This window comes from Antedon mediterranea, chromosome 2 (genome assembly GCF_964355755.1).
Source record: "Antedon mediterranea chromosome 2, ecAntMedi1.1, whole genome shotgun sequence".
In the NCBI taxonomy this organism is placed as follows: domain Eukaryota; kingdom Metazoa; phylum Echinodermata; class Crinoidea; order Comatulida; family Antedonidae; genus Antedon; species Antedon mediterranea.
Genome location: NC_092671.1, coordinates 12564213 through 12582986, shown reverse-complemented (window position 1 = coordinate 12582986; position 18774 = coordinate 12564213). Strand labels below are relative to the sequence as shown.

The 18774-nt window shown below is 31.1% G+C and overlaps 1 protein-coding gene across 18 annotated transcripts in view; it reads right to left on the bottom strand.

The window, feature by feature from the left end:
• Positions 1 to 18774, bottom strand: part of LOC140040437 (uncharacterized) — a 159769-nt gene that overhangs the window by 126035 nt on the left and 14960 nt on the right. For 15 of the 18 annotated variants that reach the window (XM_072086376.1, XM_072086364.1, XM_072086369.1 and 12 more), the window contains exons 20-32: positions 17558 to 17597; positions 10572 to 10714; positions 7754 to 7951; positions 4339 to 4626; positions 3513 to 4030; positions 3004 to 3262; positions 2776 to 2833; positions 2456 to 2620; positions 2195 to 2337; positions 1895 to 2046; positions 1504 to 1608; positions 1214 to 1321; positions 361 to 468 (exon numbers count right to left, since the gene is read on the bottom strand). In XM_072086376.1, coding sequence (XP_071942477.1) covers positions 361 to 468; positions 1214 to 1321; positions 1504 to 1608; positions 1895 to 2046; positions 2195 to 2337; positions 2456 to 2620; positions 2776 to 2833; positions 3004 to 3262; positions 3513 to 4030; positions 4339 to 4626; positions 7754 to 7951; positions 10572 to 10714; positions 17558 to 17597 — 2285 coding nt within the window. Of the gene's footprint in view, positions 1 to 360; positions 469 to 1213; positions 1322 to 1503; positions 1609 to 1894; positions 2047 to 2194; positions 2338 to 2455; positions 2621 to 2775; positions 2834 to 3003; positions 3263 to 3512; positions 4031 to 4338; positions 4627 to 7753; positions 7952 to 10571; positions 10715 to 15571; positions 15713 to 17557; positions 17598 to 18774 lie in introns of those variants that run through there. The other 3 variants (XM_072086382.1, XM_072086366.1, XM_072086367.1) reach the window with 3 other exon arrangements.

Below are 18774 nucleotides of genomic sequence, written 5' to 3'. Positions count from 1 at the left end.
CAGCTCTCAGCTCTTTGTGGTCAAACTTTTTCATTCACTGTTAATAATTGTAATGCTTAAACTAAGGATCAAAATAACTAATGTAAACGCAATTGGTTTAAAGTTAACATAAGGAGTTTTAATGTTACAGGAACAATATACCAATACCAGTATTAATAATATTTTAGGAGTTCCAGCAAATATCATTCAGGGAAAAGCTAAAACTATAAAAGAAAATCATCATATAGTTAATCAAACGAATTAATAAAATCTGCTCTTTAATATTACATTTCATTATTATTAATTATTATTTTTCTAAATCAAATTAGCACTCCAAATTGGACAAGCAAAACAATCAGAAACAACAACAGCAGTACAGACCACTGGAGGCTTGACTGTGGCCTGATCTGCTTCGTCTACACCTAAGGTATGATCGCGGAATGATATCTCTTGTGCAAGCCGTGACTCAAAAGGAGAAACCATATAGTCCTGAAATCAGAAGCCAGTTGACAACTAAATAAATGCATTATACATAAAGAGAAATGTTGAACATAGAAATACATACATATTATATATTTTACTTTATACTCTTAATTTACTACATTAACCACTTACAACAAATTCAATGTATGTACATCTGTCTTAATTCAGTACACATTACCTCAAAGTAACTGTTAGTAAATGAACTCATGCTCTATAAACTAAGTCTCAGTATGAGGGTAACATTGAACAACAAGCATGATACTGGACTTGTATGTGAAACATGATGTTTTCTATACTAATCTTCAGTGTACATTAAACAACGCTAAAGGTGCTCTTATGTCGACATGTAATTTAACTTAACTCAACTGAAAGGAACCTAGTTGACACAGTTGAGTTGAGTTAAGTGAAATGGAGTAATTGTTTTAATAGTAATTATTACATTCTATGTTATTACATTATTGGTAAGGTAGATGGGTTTTTTACGACTTAAAAAGGTCTTGTATAAAATGCAACACTCAAGGCATGACCGGAATGGCAGATTCCCTAGAAAGTATGGTTTTCAAAGAGTAGACAGTACCACATCAATATACCAGGTAATAATTTACTGCTAAAAATGTGGTCAAGAAAACAGCTAAAATTACATGAAATAGGGAATGGCAATGAACATATACAAACTAATCAAATCTACTATTACTTTTGTTAATTCACTAAACAAATAATCACATGCACTTTTGTTACACTTGTTGACTACCTTATCAACTGCTAAGTGTGCACGCTCTAAATCCGGATCACCAGTGACACGTTCTCTATATGAAACTTCAGTCATTAAACGTCTCTCAAATGGCGAAAGTTTAACAGCCTTTGAAAAAATTGTTGTAAATTAAATTTAATGTAACTTTTTTTCCCATTAAAAAACTGAAGAAACATTTTGCCTAAGATGCTACAATTAATTCTAATAAATGTGTTTACAAAATACAAATATTCAAATTATGCTTGCATTTAAACAAAATATATATATTCATGCCACAACAATATTGCTACCTGGTCTTTGTCAGGTAATGATATACGATCTTGACTCATGCTACGCTCCCTGAAAGCTACCTCAGACATGAGGCGCTTCTCAAATGGTGCCACTGGTACCTCCTCCTACAAATCAGATTTATTTATTCAAAAAGCATCATTAAAGATCATAGTAACATAAAAAATGATACACTTTACACTCATGTTTTAACCATAATGCAAGAATTGTTAGAAATAATTATTTCAATTAAATGGGGATATTCTTTACGAGAAATGTAAAATAAAAAATCAATCGTATCAACTCAAAATAATGCTTAATAAAACAAAATCTACTATCCTTTTTAAAGGAAAACCAAACATGTTAAAGAATAAATAAACTATTCAATAACACATTTAGATTAAAGTAACTTACAGGTTCAGGGGACATTAATCCCATTTGAGTTGGCTGTTGGGATGCCATGTAGTTCTGTCGTTCCATCTCAAGTGCATAAGCCAACTGTTGTTCTTGGCGTTCTCGCTTCTCTCGTTCAAGTTCTTGTTGTTTAAACCAATGGTTGTATGCCGCTACAACAAAAATGGTAGTTTAAATTATATTCCTTAGTTTTTGACAAAAATAATGTGATGTGCCCTCATGATGATGTCATATCACTACCAAATTTGGGCACATCATTTTTTTTGTCAAAATAGTTTGATAGTGTAGATAGTGTCTTACCTTCTGGAAGCAATGGACTTGTGGTAGTTGTTTGTCCTGCTTGGTTTTTAGCTATGCATGTAAATTCGCCTATGTCATCTCGGAGAGCCATTGTAATGTCAAGAATACACTTTCCAGTTTGTTCATTGTGTTTTATTATAAATCTGTTGACAAAATAATCATAAATTTACACAAAATATATTTTTATAGAAAGATATATAACATATGATTATAAAAAAAAATACTGTCTTTTCATATAACAATAATAAACTTGCTACTAACCTATATCCATGTGCTATTGGTAGGCCTTTCATTAGCCACACTACTTCAGGAATTGGGTAACCCTCCACTTGACATTCAAACCTGGCCCTCATACCTTCCACTAGCTTTACAGGTTGCAATGTTCTGGTAAAGCAAGGGGCTAGTAAGTTTTTCTTGTTTGGTTGCCTAAATGAAAAAAATTAGTCCTTGTATGAAAACAATATAAATATATTATATACAGTGTAACTTTTACTTAGACATTTTATGATTAGTTCAAATTGTTCAAGATAATTAATTGGTTAATTATCCACAATAATCAATGCACAGATGTAATTACTCACCTAAAAGATTCAGCAGTAGGTGTAATCTGCATACCTTTCATTTCTGGTATTTCAGCAGCTGCAAATAAAATTAAGTGCATATTTTCATTTAAATCAACAAAAATGATGGGAAAATACCATATGGCAACAGCTGAACTAACTAGAAGATACATGAGAACTGGAGAAATCTGACTCTATCTTTTGAAAATGAATGAATTGGCTTCTAATAAAAAAAAAAGAATATTTTACCTTTAACCTTTAACACACATGATGTCGACCTTTCACCTTCTGTGTTTGTGGCCGAACATGTAAATCTACCAGCATCATCAAGAAATACTTCAGGTATTGTGAGTGTTGCATCATCATCTTTGTAGACAATTTCAAAATCAACAGATGAGTCTAATCGTTCTCCATCACGTTTCCACTTTACTTCCGGTTCAGGCTTTCCTGTCACATGACAGCTTAGTTCAGCTTGAGAACCTTCGTCAACTGTGATATCTTGCAGAAGCTGGTGAGAGAAGATTTAATTCATTTTTGTTCCAGTTTATAATAGTAATAATAATAATATTTAGTTGGCAAAAGTTCTTTAAAGTACAAGTTTTACATTTCATCTTGCCAGGAGCAAGTAATAGGCATGAGCCTTATTCATTATACAAAAGTAAGTACATACTAAAATGCACAGTAAACTTATTTTTTGTTTAAATACCATAAATATCAAAAGAGTACAATTATTATAGATTATTTCCTAGATATATTACCTTTGTGAAAGTTGGTGCCACTAATAAAGGCTTTGGTTGTGCCTGTATTGGTGGCGCTGGAGGCGTTACTTTAGATTGTGCTGGAGGTTGAGCTTTAGGTTGTGTTGGAGGTGTCATTTTAGGTTCAGTTATTTCAGGTTTTACTGTAGGTTCTGCTTTATGAGTGGGAGGAGCAGGGGTTATCATCTTTTTTGGTGGAACTGGAGCTGCAATCTTAGGTGGTCCTGGACCTGGTGGCATCTTCTTTGAAACCTCAACAGAGGTAGTCGGTTGTATCTTTGATGCTTCTCCATCAGCTGTTGTCTTTTTATGTGATGGTGACATGCTCTTAGGTAAACCTGCTGGTGGTGCATTTTCAAACATTGTCAGATTTGATGATATTGCTGGTGAAACTCTAGGTTTTAAAGGTCCTGGTCCATCCGTTTTGCTTGGTGTTTCTTGTTGGCTTGGTTTTTTAGGTACTGATGCCTCTTCATCTTGTACCTTTGCAGCAACTGCTGGTTTCTCTGTCACTACTCCTAATCACAAAAAAATGAAACAATTTTAATTTAGTAACAAGCCACATACTGTTCTGCTTCATGAGACCGTGGATGACATCAACATTCTTTTTATTTGCAGAACAGATAATACAAATATGCATAAAGTACAAATGCATGATATTGCTTTGTTTTACCAGATATGAGGCTTTCTTTGAGAATTCAGATCTCATTGATATCCATCAGAAAGTCAAATTCAGAGTATTTCTTTGGCATTTTGCAAGAAATTACTCAAGCTTAATTTTATATGTTTTGTACTAAACCAATTTCAAAAACAGAAAAAAACATACGTCTAACTTTAAGATCTGCAATAGATTGGGCTACTCCAGCTGCATTCTCAGCCTTGCATATGTATTCGCCTGCATCCTCTTCAAACACTTCAGGAATTATAAGCTTATTTGTGTTTCCAGTTTGTGTTATATTGACGTCAACTGATGATTTGATCTCCTCACCATTGTGGTACCATCGAATCATCGGTCTTGGGTATCCATTTATGTACGTTTCCATCTCTACACGATCTCCTTCTTCAACTTCGTAATTGTCTAGTCTCTTTTTGAATTCTGGTGCTTCTTTCAATTCTATTAACAAAAATGTCCACAAATATCATATAAGAAGCATGGATACAAATAAAGAAATCACATATGTTTTTGTATAATTATGGTTAAATTATGTCTTTTTAAATTTATTCAATCATATTTAACATAAAAAAATGGTTAAATCCAATTTTCTTTGATTCTAATTTGTAAGCATCTAACATTTCATTTACAATACACAATGCAAATATATATTATATATATCTGAGAAATGGGGAAGTGAAATGAAACTATAAAGGTTACTGTTAGTGCACAACAAATGTGGTAATTCATCACCATCTTGTAAGGTTTAGTAAATATTAGTGATGTTAATAGGTAATTAATGTCCTGAGGTACATAAAATACTATAGTAATGATCTAGTATACAGTCTCTGAATGTACCCATGTGTCAACAGAAGTGTCAATAGCCATCTGGTAGCAAAATTCATTTAATTGGAATAGTCAGATTGAATTGAAACAGTCTGAATAAAAAAAATTGATTAATTTCTTTAATAAAATCAATACAATTAAAAATAGAATTCAGTTTCAACAAAAAAAGAATGCAGTAGTAAATAAGACTTTTTAATATTAATTTTATCCCAGACAGCTGCAATTCTGTTGCTTTTCTTTCCAAGCTGACAGAAGAATGTCTTTGACAAAGTATTAAAGAATACAAAGTGTAAAGCTAGAAAAATTACCAACAAATACGATAATTGCAATGACAAAAAAAATCAAAATAAACAACAAATTAGTCTACACCGGTAATTAAAAAATCTCATCATTGGAAAGTTAAACTGTTTTGATGTAATCAGATATTTGAAATTATACCACCATCCCTTAGGCATATGTGAAATTGTTAAGGCAAATGATTAGGCAAATATTTGGCAAGAAGTTTATTTTCTGAAATAGTTGACTACAGAATGTTTGGCAAGAACATACTATGTTGTCATGTTTGGCAATAACTTTCCATGTCGTATTGTTTAACACACCCATTTTTAGTAGCATGTAGTTAATACATAAAGTATTAAAACAAGTGTAATTTATGTTATTATTACTGCACTATGAAGTTCTTACAACGCAACATTTGTGTAATAAATAAAAAAGGGTTAACTGGCTGGGCTATTCCAATCAAAGACTTCTAAAACAAAAACACCAAAGATACCAATCATAATCTGTCACTAAAATATAATTTTATTTTAACTATCAACACACACATATCTTAATTTCAAATAAAAAATCAAATAAACTTTATTTAACTCAATTGAAATACTAAACAAATTCACCATGTGTGAATGCAGTACTTATTGCAATTATAATGATGTGTTAATTTTGCATAGATATTATTCTATGTACATAGTAAAAGCTGATGGCATTGTATAAACTATATTAGTACTCCACTGCCTTTATTAAAACATTATAACTGAAAGACAATCAAGTTTACCCTTCAGTTCATAGTGGTATTAACAGGAGTTCTCGTCTTCTTGAACTTACGCATTTGTAAATTTGAGGCTGAATACCTCAGGAATAAACATGGAATTTCTGAAGAATACTCCCAGTACCCCTTTCACATCACCTCCATCAAACTCCAGAGTTTACAGCATACAAAATGTAGGTTTTGCATCTCAGAGTTTTGCTAGGAGATATGTGAAAGGGGTCAAGTTTTTTTCTCTAATTATAAAAACATTCCATAAAAATGTATAGGAAACCAAAAATATACAGTAGAACCACAATTAAGAAGATACCTTGAATATGGGTCATGGTGTAGGTATATTATTGGAACATTGATTCCTTAATAGGGCATCTCCAAAAAAGGGGTGTCTCAAAAGAGGAGATCTACTGTAGTCCAGTTGAATTGAAGAGTAAACTGAAGATTACCGTACTATTGCAAATAAGTTTAAAATATTGATGGTTTCTGTTTCAAATAGTGGCCAAAAAATGGTCAATAAAGTTATATATTTTAATGTTACTTATTCATAAAAAGTACGGTAATCTCAAATATTATTAGTAAAGCATATCCATAATATAAACTGTATAGAACAATTAGTTAGAACTCCCAAAATGGGAAATATAAGATAACTGTGTTATTTAAAACACTATGAATAAGAAACATTTAGGTGTGTGTCATGTAAACCTGTCGTGCACAAAAACAAAATGGCTGCTACATCACTATGTGTGTGCAAAATCTGTAATATGGTCATTTTACAGTACATTAACAAGACAATATTGATTTTGCAAATTATGCAAATGGTGAGTTTACTAAAACTGGATTTTATTAATTTAACTGTAATACAGCCCAGTACATCCAGCCTAAAGATTTGGAGCCTTTTTATATTTTGTGCAAGACAGGGTTTCAAGTGAGCTACATGACTAATACAATTTTAACCAATGAATAATGAATCAATTAACAATGAAATATGCAAATTATAGTGAATGAAATTAGTAATAACAAATGAACAATATCTAAGAGTAATAATTTACCAAGCAAAATGCTATTAATTCTATGGAACTAAAATCTCTTATTTATAAATTCTGAAATATTTGAATACAAATTTTATAAAGTGTTGAATTTATTATATTGCTTTCAACATTTCAAGTAAATTAGGAAACACAATTTGATATCAAATCCTTCAATTATTATATGAAATACTTTTGAAACAGTTCATATTGAAATGTTAGTTTATAACACCTTTTAATAATTTATTTATCCATATTTTGCATTATAATCTTCTAATAATATTAGTAGAGAATTGAGAATTAATATACCAGAGATACCAGTCAAAGGGTGGGGTTCGAATCCCATTAAGCTTGAAACATTACACAGATAGATTGATAACCATGCATACTAAAGTGTTTAAATTTTAAGCGCAATATTTAGATACAGGAAGTTACATTTTCACCAATAATAACAATGAGAAGCATGCTAAAATACCGTAGTTATCTGAGTAAACAACACATTTTTTAACTAAGCCTCATCTTTTTTTTTTAACCATTATTGATATAATGAAAGATGGTAGCGAAAAAAAAAATGATAAGAGAAAGGGGACTGAAAACCAGTGATGTTTTTTTATCAAATAAACACGGTATTCAATTTAGTATAAACATGCATTGAGCTGCAAGGGTCCTTTTCACAAACCTTCGACCACCAAGTTGGCGGTGGACGATGCTTTCCCGATGGCATTCTCAGCAACCACTTTAAACTTGCCGGCATCCTCCGGAAATGCTTCCTCAATTTTTAAACAGCACACGCCGTTTTTGATTGTGATGTCATAGTCAGGGCATTTGGACACATCGATATTGTCACGGAACCATGTGACGGTTGGTTCCGGATCGCCTATGATATAGAGAAAGGGCAATTTCTAGTAAATCTATACTAATATGCTTTTCTAAATACAGTTTTCAGATATTATCAAAGACATTTAAAATTAATGCAGCATGCAGTTTCAGCATTACTTTTTTTTTGTATACTTTTTTAAACATAATATATATAATAATACATAATACATATTGATTATGATTTTACTAAACGCTGTCTACAATATCAAACTAGTTTGACAAATAATATGGTAGTAGGAATACTACATCATGTCCATATATTTTTTTGCCACATAAAGTTTGATAGTGTAGACAGAGTTAGTGGTGGTGGTTGGTCTTTTGATGCCTCATAGGTTTCACATAGCTAGCACACATACCAAAGCCTTTTTATAAAAGTATTGTTTAAAGATCTGGCCAGCCACCATTCACTAACACAAATAGTGTGTTGTCTTTCTACCTAAGCATTTTGTTTCCATTTTGTTTTGTGTATTGTTTTGCTTTTGTTTTGTAATGATAATGTATCTCTCTATTTCTGGAGGATTTTTAATTTTATACAGATAAAAAAAATTAGGAATATCTGTTGAACCCACAAATGTGAAAACGCCCACAAATGTGAAAACAACCACAAATGTGAAAACGCATCACCCACAAATGTGAAAACAACCACAAATGTGAAAACGCATCACCCACAAATGTGAAAACAACCACAAATGTGAAAACGCATCAACCACAAATGTGAAAACAGCGCCTACAAATGTGAAAACGATCATCGCCCACAAATGTGATAACGCCCACAAATGTAAAAACAAGAGAGACTTTTTCGCCCACAAATGTAAAAAAATCAGATCAAATTTAATGCTAGATTCAGACAAACATTATATCATGATTGTATTGAGTTGTTTGTTCACGATACGTCTGTTAGGGTCGTCGTTAACACGTTGGATTATTATCATTTGCTGCTCGTGCGCGCGATATTTGCACGTTAACTCGTTTGTTTAATGAACGTAATAGTTCAAGACAATATTTGTTATTTGCTGCGCGCGTGCACGATACTTCAAGGTCAAGGCCATGTTATATCATTGTTGGTTATTAACTCGTTGGCTTACTGTTATGTACGTATAGTTCCAAGTCGATGCTCGATTCGATGTTTTTGGGCGCGTACACGATACTACAAGGTCATATATCATTGCTGCTTGAAGTGCAGTTGGGCTTACTATATTAGTATTATGTACGTATTATAGCTCCAGGTCGATGCTCGGTGTACACGATACTACAAGATCAATGCTATACTCGTCGTTCAGTTGTTGCAGTAGTTCCTTATGTTCAATTTTTTTACAAAACTATAACCACAAGATAATAATACAAGAGCTAGAGCAAGAACAACTAATAAAAGAATATTTCTTTATTTTAGAGCGATAAACAAATTGTAACATAGAATAATACCGTAACACCAATATCCAACCAAACATAATACACGATACGATAGTATCAAACTTGTCACGAACATGTATTCTATGAAACATACTATGAAATCTATAACAATTATACTAATGGACAAAACTTCCTACTATAGGCCAGCTACTACTATTTACATTCGTGGTTTAATCTGATGCTTATTGTTTAATTTGTATATCTATTTTTAGAGGATAATTATAAAGATATACGGAGAATAATATTACCTATTGAATGCATTACAATTTAACTGATTTACTATCAAACGTATATTCGACAATTTTTATGTATAATATAATTATAAGTAAATAAGTCAACGTACAAGGTATAACGGTATTGTTAATGAGGAACAAACTGGCTTCATGAATTACCTAACAAAATATTTAAGGAGGAGTTGCAATGCGATTAAATAATGTTATCTACTAATAGTAGGCTTACACTTGATTGGAGATGCCTATAACACTGTATGAGCATTAGAAGTCATAACAGTAAGCCAACGAGTTAATAACCACACACTACATACAAGTAGCAATTTAACCTTGACCTTGTTGTATCGTGTGCGCGCAAAAAAAAAAATATCGAACATCGACTTATAACTATACGTACATAATAGTAAGCCAACAACCACACAGTAGAAGCAACAATGATATAACATGGCCTTGACCTTGAAGTATCGTGCACGCGCGCAGCAAATAACAAATATCGTCTTGAACTATTACGTTCATTAAACAAACGAGTTTACGTGCAAATATCGCGTGCATGAGCAGCAAATTATAATAATCCAACGCGTTAACCACGTAGTAACAGACGTATCGTGAACAAACAATTATTGAAACAACTCAATACAATCATGATATAATGTAGTACCTCGATCAAAATTGTTTGAGTCTAGAATTAAATTTCATCTGATTTTTTTTTTTTACATTTGTGGCCGAAAAATTCTCTTTTTTTTTTACATTCGTGGGCGTTATCACATTTGTGGGCGATGATCGTTTTCACATTTGTGGGCGCTGTTTATTACATTTGTGGTTGATGCGTTTTCACATTTGTGGTTGTTTTCACATTTGTGGGTGATGCGTTTTCACATTTGTGGTTGTTTTCACATTTGTGGGTGATGCGTTTTCACATTTGTGGTTGTTTTCACATTTGTGGGCGTTTTTACATTTGTGGGTTCAACAATATCTTACCTGTCACATGAGCCTCAAACGCTACTGGCTGCCCCTCAGTAGTGTTGATGCTCTTTAGTGACTGGCTAAACTGTGGAGGTTCTTGGGCTGGCATACTGTTATCTAAACTCACACGTGTGTGAGAAACAGTCTTGCTTTCAGTCCTGTAAAAAGAAGACAAAATAATAGTAAATTGGAAATTGATAATCCATAAAGTGTATGAAAAAAAATTAAAATGTATACGGTACTATAACGTTCAGTTCTGAAACATTAAATGCACAAAATTATGGTTTTGCTTGCTTTTATATTAAGTTTCTATTACAAATCTATAAATGGTATCTTTGTTATTTCATGCCTTTCATATCATTTATCCTCAACATGCTTGTTCAGAAAATAATTAATGCAGATATTACATTAACATTGATAAATGAGTTAAAATAGAAAGGAAGGGAATACATTACAAGGTGTTAATATTAAATAGGGATAAGGTAACTGTACCATAAGAAATAAATTGTTTATAATTAATTTTGATTTATTTCCTTAATGTGGGAACATAATAGGCCTCTTAAAACACTGGACATCGTTTTGCAGTATAAACTAATAGAGCAACGAAGAAATACGATAGTGTATACGATCAATTGTTATACAATTATCTTCGGATATCCTGACTTGTAGAATCATACTTAACTGAAAACTTGTTCAAAAACTGACATGCATCATATCTCTATGCATTATAACAATTTTCCCCATTTCAACACTAACTTTTAGTTACGATTTGCAATGTAAAATTTACTATAATTGGTTATCTGCAACGAAGTTGCAGGATAACCTCTTGTGATTGTACGAAATCATCATCATCGTTTTTTTCATCTTCTTTCTTTTTGTATGATTTTTGTGTAACGCTTTTCGCTAAAACTTGCAAACATAACATTTTGTTAACTATCTTAACATATTGACATTTACGTAACGTCGTCAAGCGAAGCTTTTCATGACGTTTACAATTGCGCAACGTGACTTACGCGCAATTTAACGTCGAAAAAGGTCGAAACCAAATAACATTTCAAATTGAAACTTTGCAAAAGTTTAATTTATATCATGCGCTAACTTTCTGTAGAAAAAAAATTGCTTGTTTTACACAAAGTTACGCGTGCACACGCATTTAAAATTTCAAAATGCGCAAAATTAATTTCTAATCTATTTTTTACGCGTTTCATGTCGTTTTAAGCATGTAAAAAATTCCCACGCGTGCGCAAATTTTTACGTATGCGGTGCGCACGTAGCATTAAAAACATATTTTTTCGCGTTATTTATGTTTTTCCAGCTTTTTCTAGTAATTTTACCAACTTTTAAACAATTTTGACTAAAAGTAACGTCATACGAGCACGTCGAATTGGCCAATTTGCGCGCGTTTTTTATGAAAAAGTTCAAAAATTCGTCAAAATTATGCCTTTTTTTTAAACAGTCAGAATTTCTAAACTGCACGGTCAACTTTTTGTGGATGACATTTTCTGGAAGTTAATGAGTTGTAGATATCGGATCATGTATTAATATGGCTAACGGGACATTGTGACGTCATCGTATGGCCACGCTAATATAACATTTAGGATTTTTGTATCTTTCGTCATAGCTCATCACATTTAATAGAGCGCATCTCCACTTATCCGTTTTCCATTTTCACCCAAATTTTCATATTGTCTAGGTCAATTAACTGTCTTTCGCATGAGTTAGAAATATTTTAATTTTTTTGACGTCATCATCCCTAAAAATTTAAATTACGTGTGGCATTAATTTCATCTTTACAGTAAATTTTAATCTGTTATAGCTCGTAAGAATAAAATTTGATAATCACGATTAAAACGTTTTATGGAAGCTATTGGATTGTAGATACGAAATCATGTGAAAATTTTGCCAATCGGATGTTGTGACGTCATCATATGGCCAGTTAAATGAAAAAAGTCGTATTTTCATCTTTTGCGTCACAATTCATTACATTTAAAAGAGCGCGCATCAATATTTCACGTATTCAAATTTCATTGCGTTTCATTTTAAAACCGTCAACATGTTAAAAATTGCAATAAATAGCGGGTCCAGTAATTTCACCTATTCTACACTGTATGTGATATGGATACAGATTATACTGTGTATACTATATATGAATCGAAATAATAGAATTCAGCAATAACAACATATCATATTCTTCAGTTCAGGTCATAATGCCAACGTGAACACTTCCTTTTGTCCTCAACCTATCCCTTAATGTTAAAAGGTACGTCGTTACACGTTCATGTTGCACCACTTGCGCGGCGGATAACCAAACTCGTCAAAGTGACGAATTACATGTCTAGTTGTTAGAATGTATTCGTAGACAAGATCCCTATCCAGTTGGTGCCACAGTTGAAAAACCTCAAATTAAGTCAATATTTATTTTACAGTAGATGACGTCAGCTCGTTCAGTGGGATGTCACACATCACACTGATATACACCATGTAATCCAATTGAAAATTTATAAATTCATATTGAAATCAGTTCACATTATTAATTCAGCAATGATGTAACATAAGATCTCCGAATTCCCAAAAGCGAGACAAGTCATAGATTTAGAACATCAATGATGGAGATGAAAAAACATGACATACACAATCATCACATTGAGTGGATCTATATTATATCCATTCTAATATGTCCATTATAAAAAGATTAATACTGCATACAGTCCTATATATGGGCAACGAAAATGACTGCAATGATTATGGAAAGGTTTTAAAATACATTTTTGAAACCTTGGGACAGGTATCTTTCCTAGGTGTATATTTGGTATACAAATAATGAATGTTTACGATTTGGATAGTTAGAATATTGACTGCTCTATTTTTAACTCTGTTATGCGTCATTACAAAAAGAGCAGTTAATTTTTCATCGATTGAAATATTCTCTCCATTTAACGAATACAAAACATTCATTATTTAGTTTTATACACACCTACTTTTATTCAATATATCCATCATAAATCATTGACAAATGCTAGGCCCGAAACTAGGCCATTAAAAAGGCAGTGCTCTAAATTTAGACACAGAGTAGAACAGTTATAGGCGGCGGGCACATAAGTTGATTTCCAGAACGTGATACGTCGCATGGCAAAAATCCTCAAAATGTTTACAGAAAGCTGAACGTGCATTAGAACACGTTAATTATCACCATTAGATTTTCCGTTAGGTATTGCTATATGACACGTGATGCATAAAAAATTATAGGCAACGTCTTATATAAGTCAAAGATGCTCTCCATGTGAAATGCCATCCTGAGATGAGTAGTAGTAATTAGTACTTTTTTTTAATTAATTACCTCCGCCAAGGAGGTTATGTTTTCACCCCTGTATGTTTGTGTGTGTGTTTGTGTGTGTGTGTTTGTGTGTGTGTCTGTGAACAGCCTGGAGGCCACAGTTTTTATCCGATTCTCACCAAATTCGGACACAATGATCTATGCCTCAAAAGCTCAGACGAGTTCGAATTTGAGGGGGAAAGGTCATAGGTTAAGGTCACAACTAACAAAAAACTATTTTACTGCCTAGAGACCACAGTTTTTATCCGATTCTCACCAAACTTAGCCACAATGATCAATGACACATCATATAATTGTGGTTAAATTTTGAAGGGTCAGGGTCAAAGATCAAGCTCCACAAAAAACCAAAAAAAAAGAAATAAAATAATAAAAAAAAAAAATCCCTCAGTGGGACTTGAACCAGTGATCTCAACTGTGAGAGGCTGGATACATAACCATTACACCACACTGTCATCCACAACTTTGTAGTGTGCAGTTAACATATTTACACTTAGAACTAATAAAAAAAATGTAAAAAAAAAAATATTCAGGGGGAATTTTATGTAGGGGAATTTTACAGTAGGCGGAGGCTTGTACTCTCGGAGTACCCTCTAGTTTATATGTAATTTTACTTTCTATGGACCAGAGATTCCGAAATAAAAGATTAAATGAATTAATGAAATTAACCAATGAAATTGCAAGAATACAACAAGGTGTGTTTTAAAATCCTTCTCAATTTGTAGCACCTACTTTAAAAATATTTTATATAAATTTATTTGCTTATAATTTTGTTGTAATATAGTATTAAAAGGTACTGAACTCAGATTCATTTTAACTATGTTCATAATAACATATGTTTTCTTCATTAATCTTTGGTGGTAAAAAACCAGGTGTGGTGTGAGAAAACCCTAGGTAGCAATGGACCATGAAGCAAAGGGCAAAAGTTAGATTGGCAAAAAGTCAGAGGGCAGATGAAAAGCAGGTGAGTAGAGAAAGGTGAATTGGCAAATGGTCTGTTGGTAAATTATAAGCAGAAAGTTACTATTACAAGGTGTAAAAAGGTTGGAAAATTTCTTTGGCGATCTGACCTGAAACACTGTAAAAACTAAAGATTCGGCAAGTGATGGTGAACATCTCATTAAATTAATTAAATTGTTAAACTTTTGTTTAGAATGTTTATTTCTTTTTACTTATTGTACTTTACTTAAATCACCCAGATTCCAATAACACGTATTAAAAAATTGACAATTTAAAATAAAAAGAGTTTTTTTAATAATAATAATTAATTAATAATTATCATAATTAAAGGCTGGTTTTTATATAATAAAAGGGTACTAAGAATCTGATAAAATGTATAATTATAAAAAATAATTAAATAATTTATCTATTATACCATAATAAAAAAAGTTTTAAATTTGATTAAATGTTGTATTGTAATTATTTTAATTAATGTAATTGTAAAATATATTTTTAATATTAAGTAAAATCAAAAATATTAAAACTACTCAAAAGGTAACTTTATTTAATGAAATTTACATCTGAAGATTATTCATTATTTTTTCTAATAGAGTATACCTACATAATGCAGTACACTGCACATGTACATCTCCTTACATCATATGGAATGTTAAGTATGCTATACAACTAAAGTCCTAAGTTAAAAATCCTATTTAAAAATTCAAAAAATCCCTACACTACCTACCTTAAATATCTCCAATCTTAAATTTTTTGTAATATCCCTCTTCTGAGCTACATAATTATGGGGTTTTATTCAACTTTGGTCTAAAAAATTATATCACCCTCATTCTACAGGCCGCTACAGACTGGAAGTGAATAAAAGCTTTGATGCACACAGATGCCTTTCACCATAATTGGTGTTATACTGGCCCAATGACGGCCTGGCCATCAACAGTGATGCATAAACATCAGTCACACGACACCTGTCTTTAAAACACAAGATGCCATCCGCATCAATTAATCATGCTGATTTTTAACTAAGTACCTTTACCAGGATAAAGTTCTAAATTACATTAATAGATAACACCATTTTCTATCTATCCTAACAAAGGAATCGCATAAAATAATAATACTGATCAAATTGTAATTAAAAATACCTTCGAGTTTTAGTCTAAGCATTTCCTACAAAGAAACTTGAATATTCTTAAAATAGAGTTCAGTACAAAAATAACAGTAAATGCCCCTAAACCATGCAACTGTCTAAGAAAACAAATAGAATGTAATTACCAAACTGGATCACCTTAGCTAAATGTCAAATGTAACAACAAAAACTAACTAATTGACATAAACTATAAATAACAAAATTATCAGAGCGTGACTAATTAAACAATAAAGTAAAATTCATTGTTTTTTTAGATTTTAAAAGTTTGCGTTTAAAATCATGTCTGACAATAATTCTAATAAGAAAAGATTTTTATAGTTATTTTTATTTTTGTTTATGACCAATTAATTTACAAAACCATGAATATTTGTTACACTACACATGATCCAACATAGTAGGCATATAAATATGTTTAAAGCTCTGTCTACACTATCAAACTAGTTTGACAACAAAGTGTGATATTCCCAAATATGGTAGTGATATGACATCATGCCCATATATGGGCACATCACATTTTGTTGTCACATAAAGTTTGATAGTGTGAACAGAGCTTAAGCTTAGTATTTCTTCAAAATAACATACTGAGATAAATAATAATAATAATAATAATACTAGCATAAATAATCAGGGAAAATAAATATTGATGAATAGTAAAATATGTATTGAGATTAGATCATGGATAACTTATGATTATGCTATAGTGAGAAATATCAAGGGAACATTAAGTGGAGAGCATACTAATTCACATTTTATATTACAACTAATCTATATTAATTACTATCTTACTGCAGAATTACTAAATCAGTTCACAACTTTATAATTGAAATGGCAATTTTGCAAAAAATATTTTACATTTTAAAAACCAAACCAAACTTTCATCTAAATAATAAATTTAATTTTAAAATAAAAATTGTTTTGTTCATAATTGATAAATATTATTAATATGTAAATGATTTGTTGATTTTATAATAATAATCAGTTTCCATGATGAAATTCCTAAAGACAGTAATATTCAATATAAGATAATTATAATCAATTTTTTGATATCGTTTAAAAATGTCATCATCGTCCAAAATAGACTATGATCACTTCTTCAAATACCACACTTTTTTCTTTCCTGTTTACTTTGTGTAATCTACAACTGCTTTACCCAATGAGTGCACTAATCAGAAGAATAAAGTGACTTGCATACTTCTATCATTACGAATCATGGAAATTAAAATTCCTTACAGGTAAATATATGCATGCAAATATTTTCTTTGACAACATAGACATTTCATTACTTTAAAAATATTTTATAATTAATGATTCTATGCTAACAATAATTATAGATAGGTTTATTTTCATATGTTTTATATAACTTGGAGAAAAATCTGTATCTTTTAAGAAGAAATACATCGTTTTAAAAATTACTTCATCTCATAAGAAATAGATCGATCAGAACTGATCTAGGGACATTGGTTTGGACTGGAAGACTAGCAATGCAATATGCATGTTCAACTATAGATAGCAAGAATCTTAACGTTTGTATAATAAAGCAATTTATGCTAAAAGAAGATAAAAAGTTACCTTTCTATGGTCTCATATTCAATCTCCTTTCTTGTCTCTTCTGTGGATAAAATAAATTTAAAATCAAATTTTTGCCATCCAATTAATATTCGAAGTCATTGTTATACTACAGATAAAAATGACTCTACATTTAAATGACTTTTTAAAGTCATTGAAAAATAATTATAAAGAATGAAAACACAAAAAAAGTGTATTTAATATCAAAATACCAATGTAATGTTAGACTATTAACTTGATAGTTTATTAATTTTATGTTGTTTTAAATTATTACAATTTGACACCAAAACAAACATGACTCAATGAAATGGAATTTGTAACTATAGATAAGTTATTAATTTACATTATAATCTTTTTTTTTACTGTTTTTGTTGAAAGTAATTATACTATTTGATTATAAAGCTATCAGATGAATTTTTTATATTAATATTGTTTTGAGGGATGGATACATCTTTCAGACTCAAATGTATTCATTGACTGTGAGATAGTGAGACCTACAACTGATAATTATCACATACAAACTGAACATGCAGACATTTCAAAGTCAGAAAGGAAAGCATGTGGAGAATGTTAACTATGGACGTAAGCGAACTGAACCGGTTTATCAATCGTCAAAAGATGAAATAGTACACGCACAGCAGGCTGTATAGTAATATACATGTAATAATGTCTAACCTCATTACCATAATGATAGGTTAAACCAACTGCACTAATAAAGGGCAATGTATTATATACCGTCCTCTAGAAACAGATAACTTCAGTTTATTAGCTTTACTGACTTTACTGTGTGTTGATAATTTAGATTTTTTGGATAAACAAAACAACAATTCATTAATAATTTGTAAATCATAAGTAAAATGTAATTAACTATTAATTAATTTTCTTAACAAAAAAAAACATACCTCATAGAATTAAAAGAAATGTTTTAATATTAATTGTCAACAGTAATATAAATTTCAAAGGTTTAGAAAAGTAGCAATGTAATCAGTAAGCATACAATTCTGTTAAGCCTGTTTTCCAGTCGACATTGAGTTACGTTTCTGTTGTGTTGCATTTTCAAATCACTCAAGTTGAAAATAAATAACGATAATGATGATCAAGTGGTTCAACGATTGCAGATTTTAATGAATTTTAGTGTTAATTTTTACCCCTTTTCCTCTAAAAATCGATGATTCTGTTCAATTCAACGCAACTCAACGTCGACTGCAAAACAGGCTTTA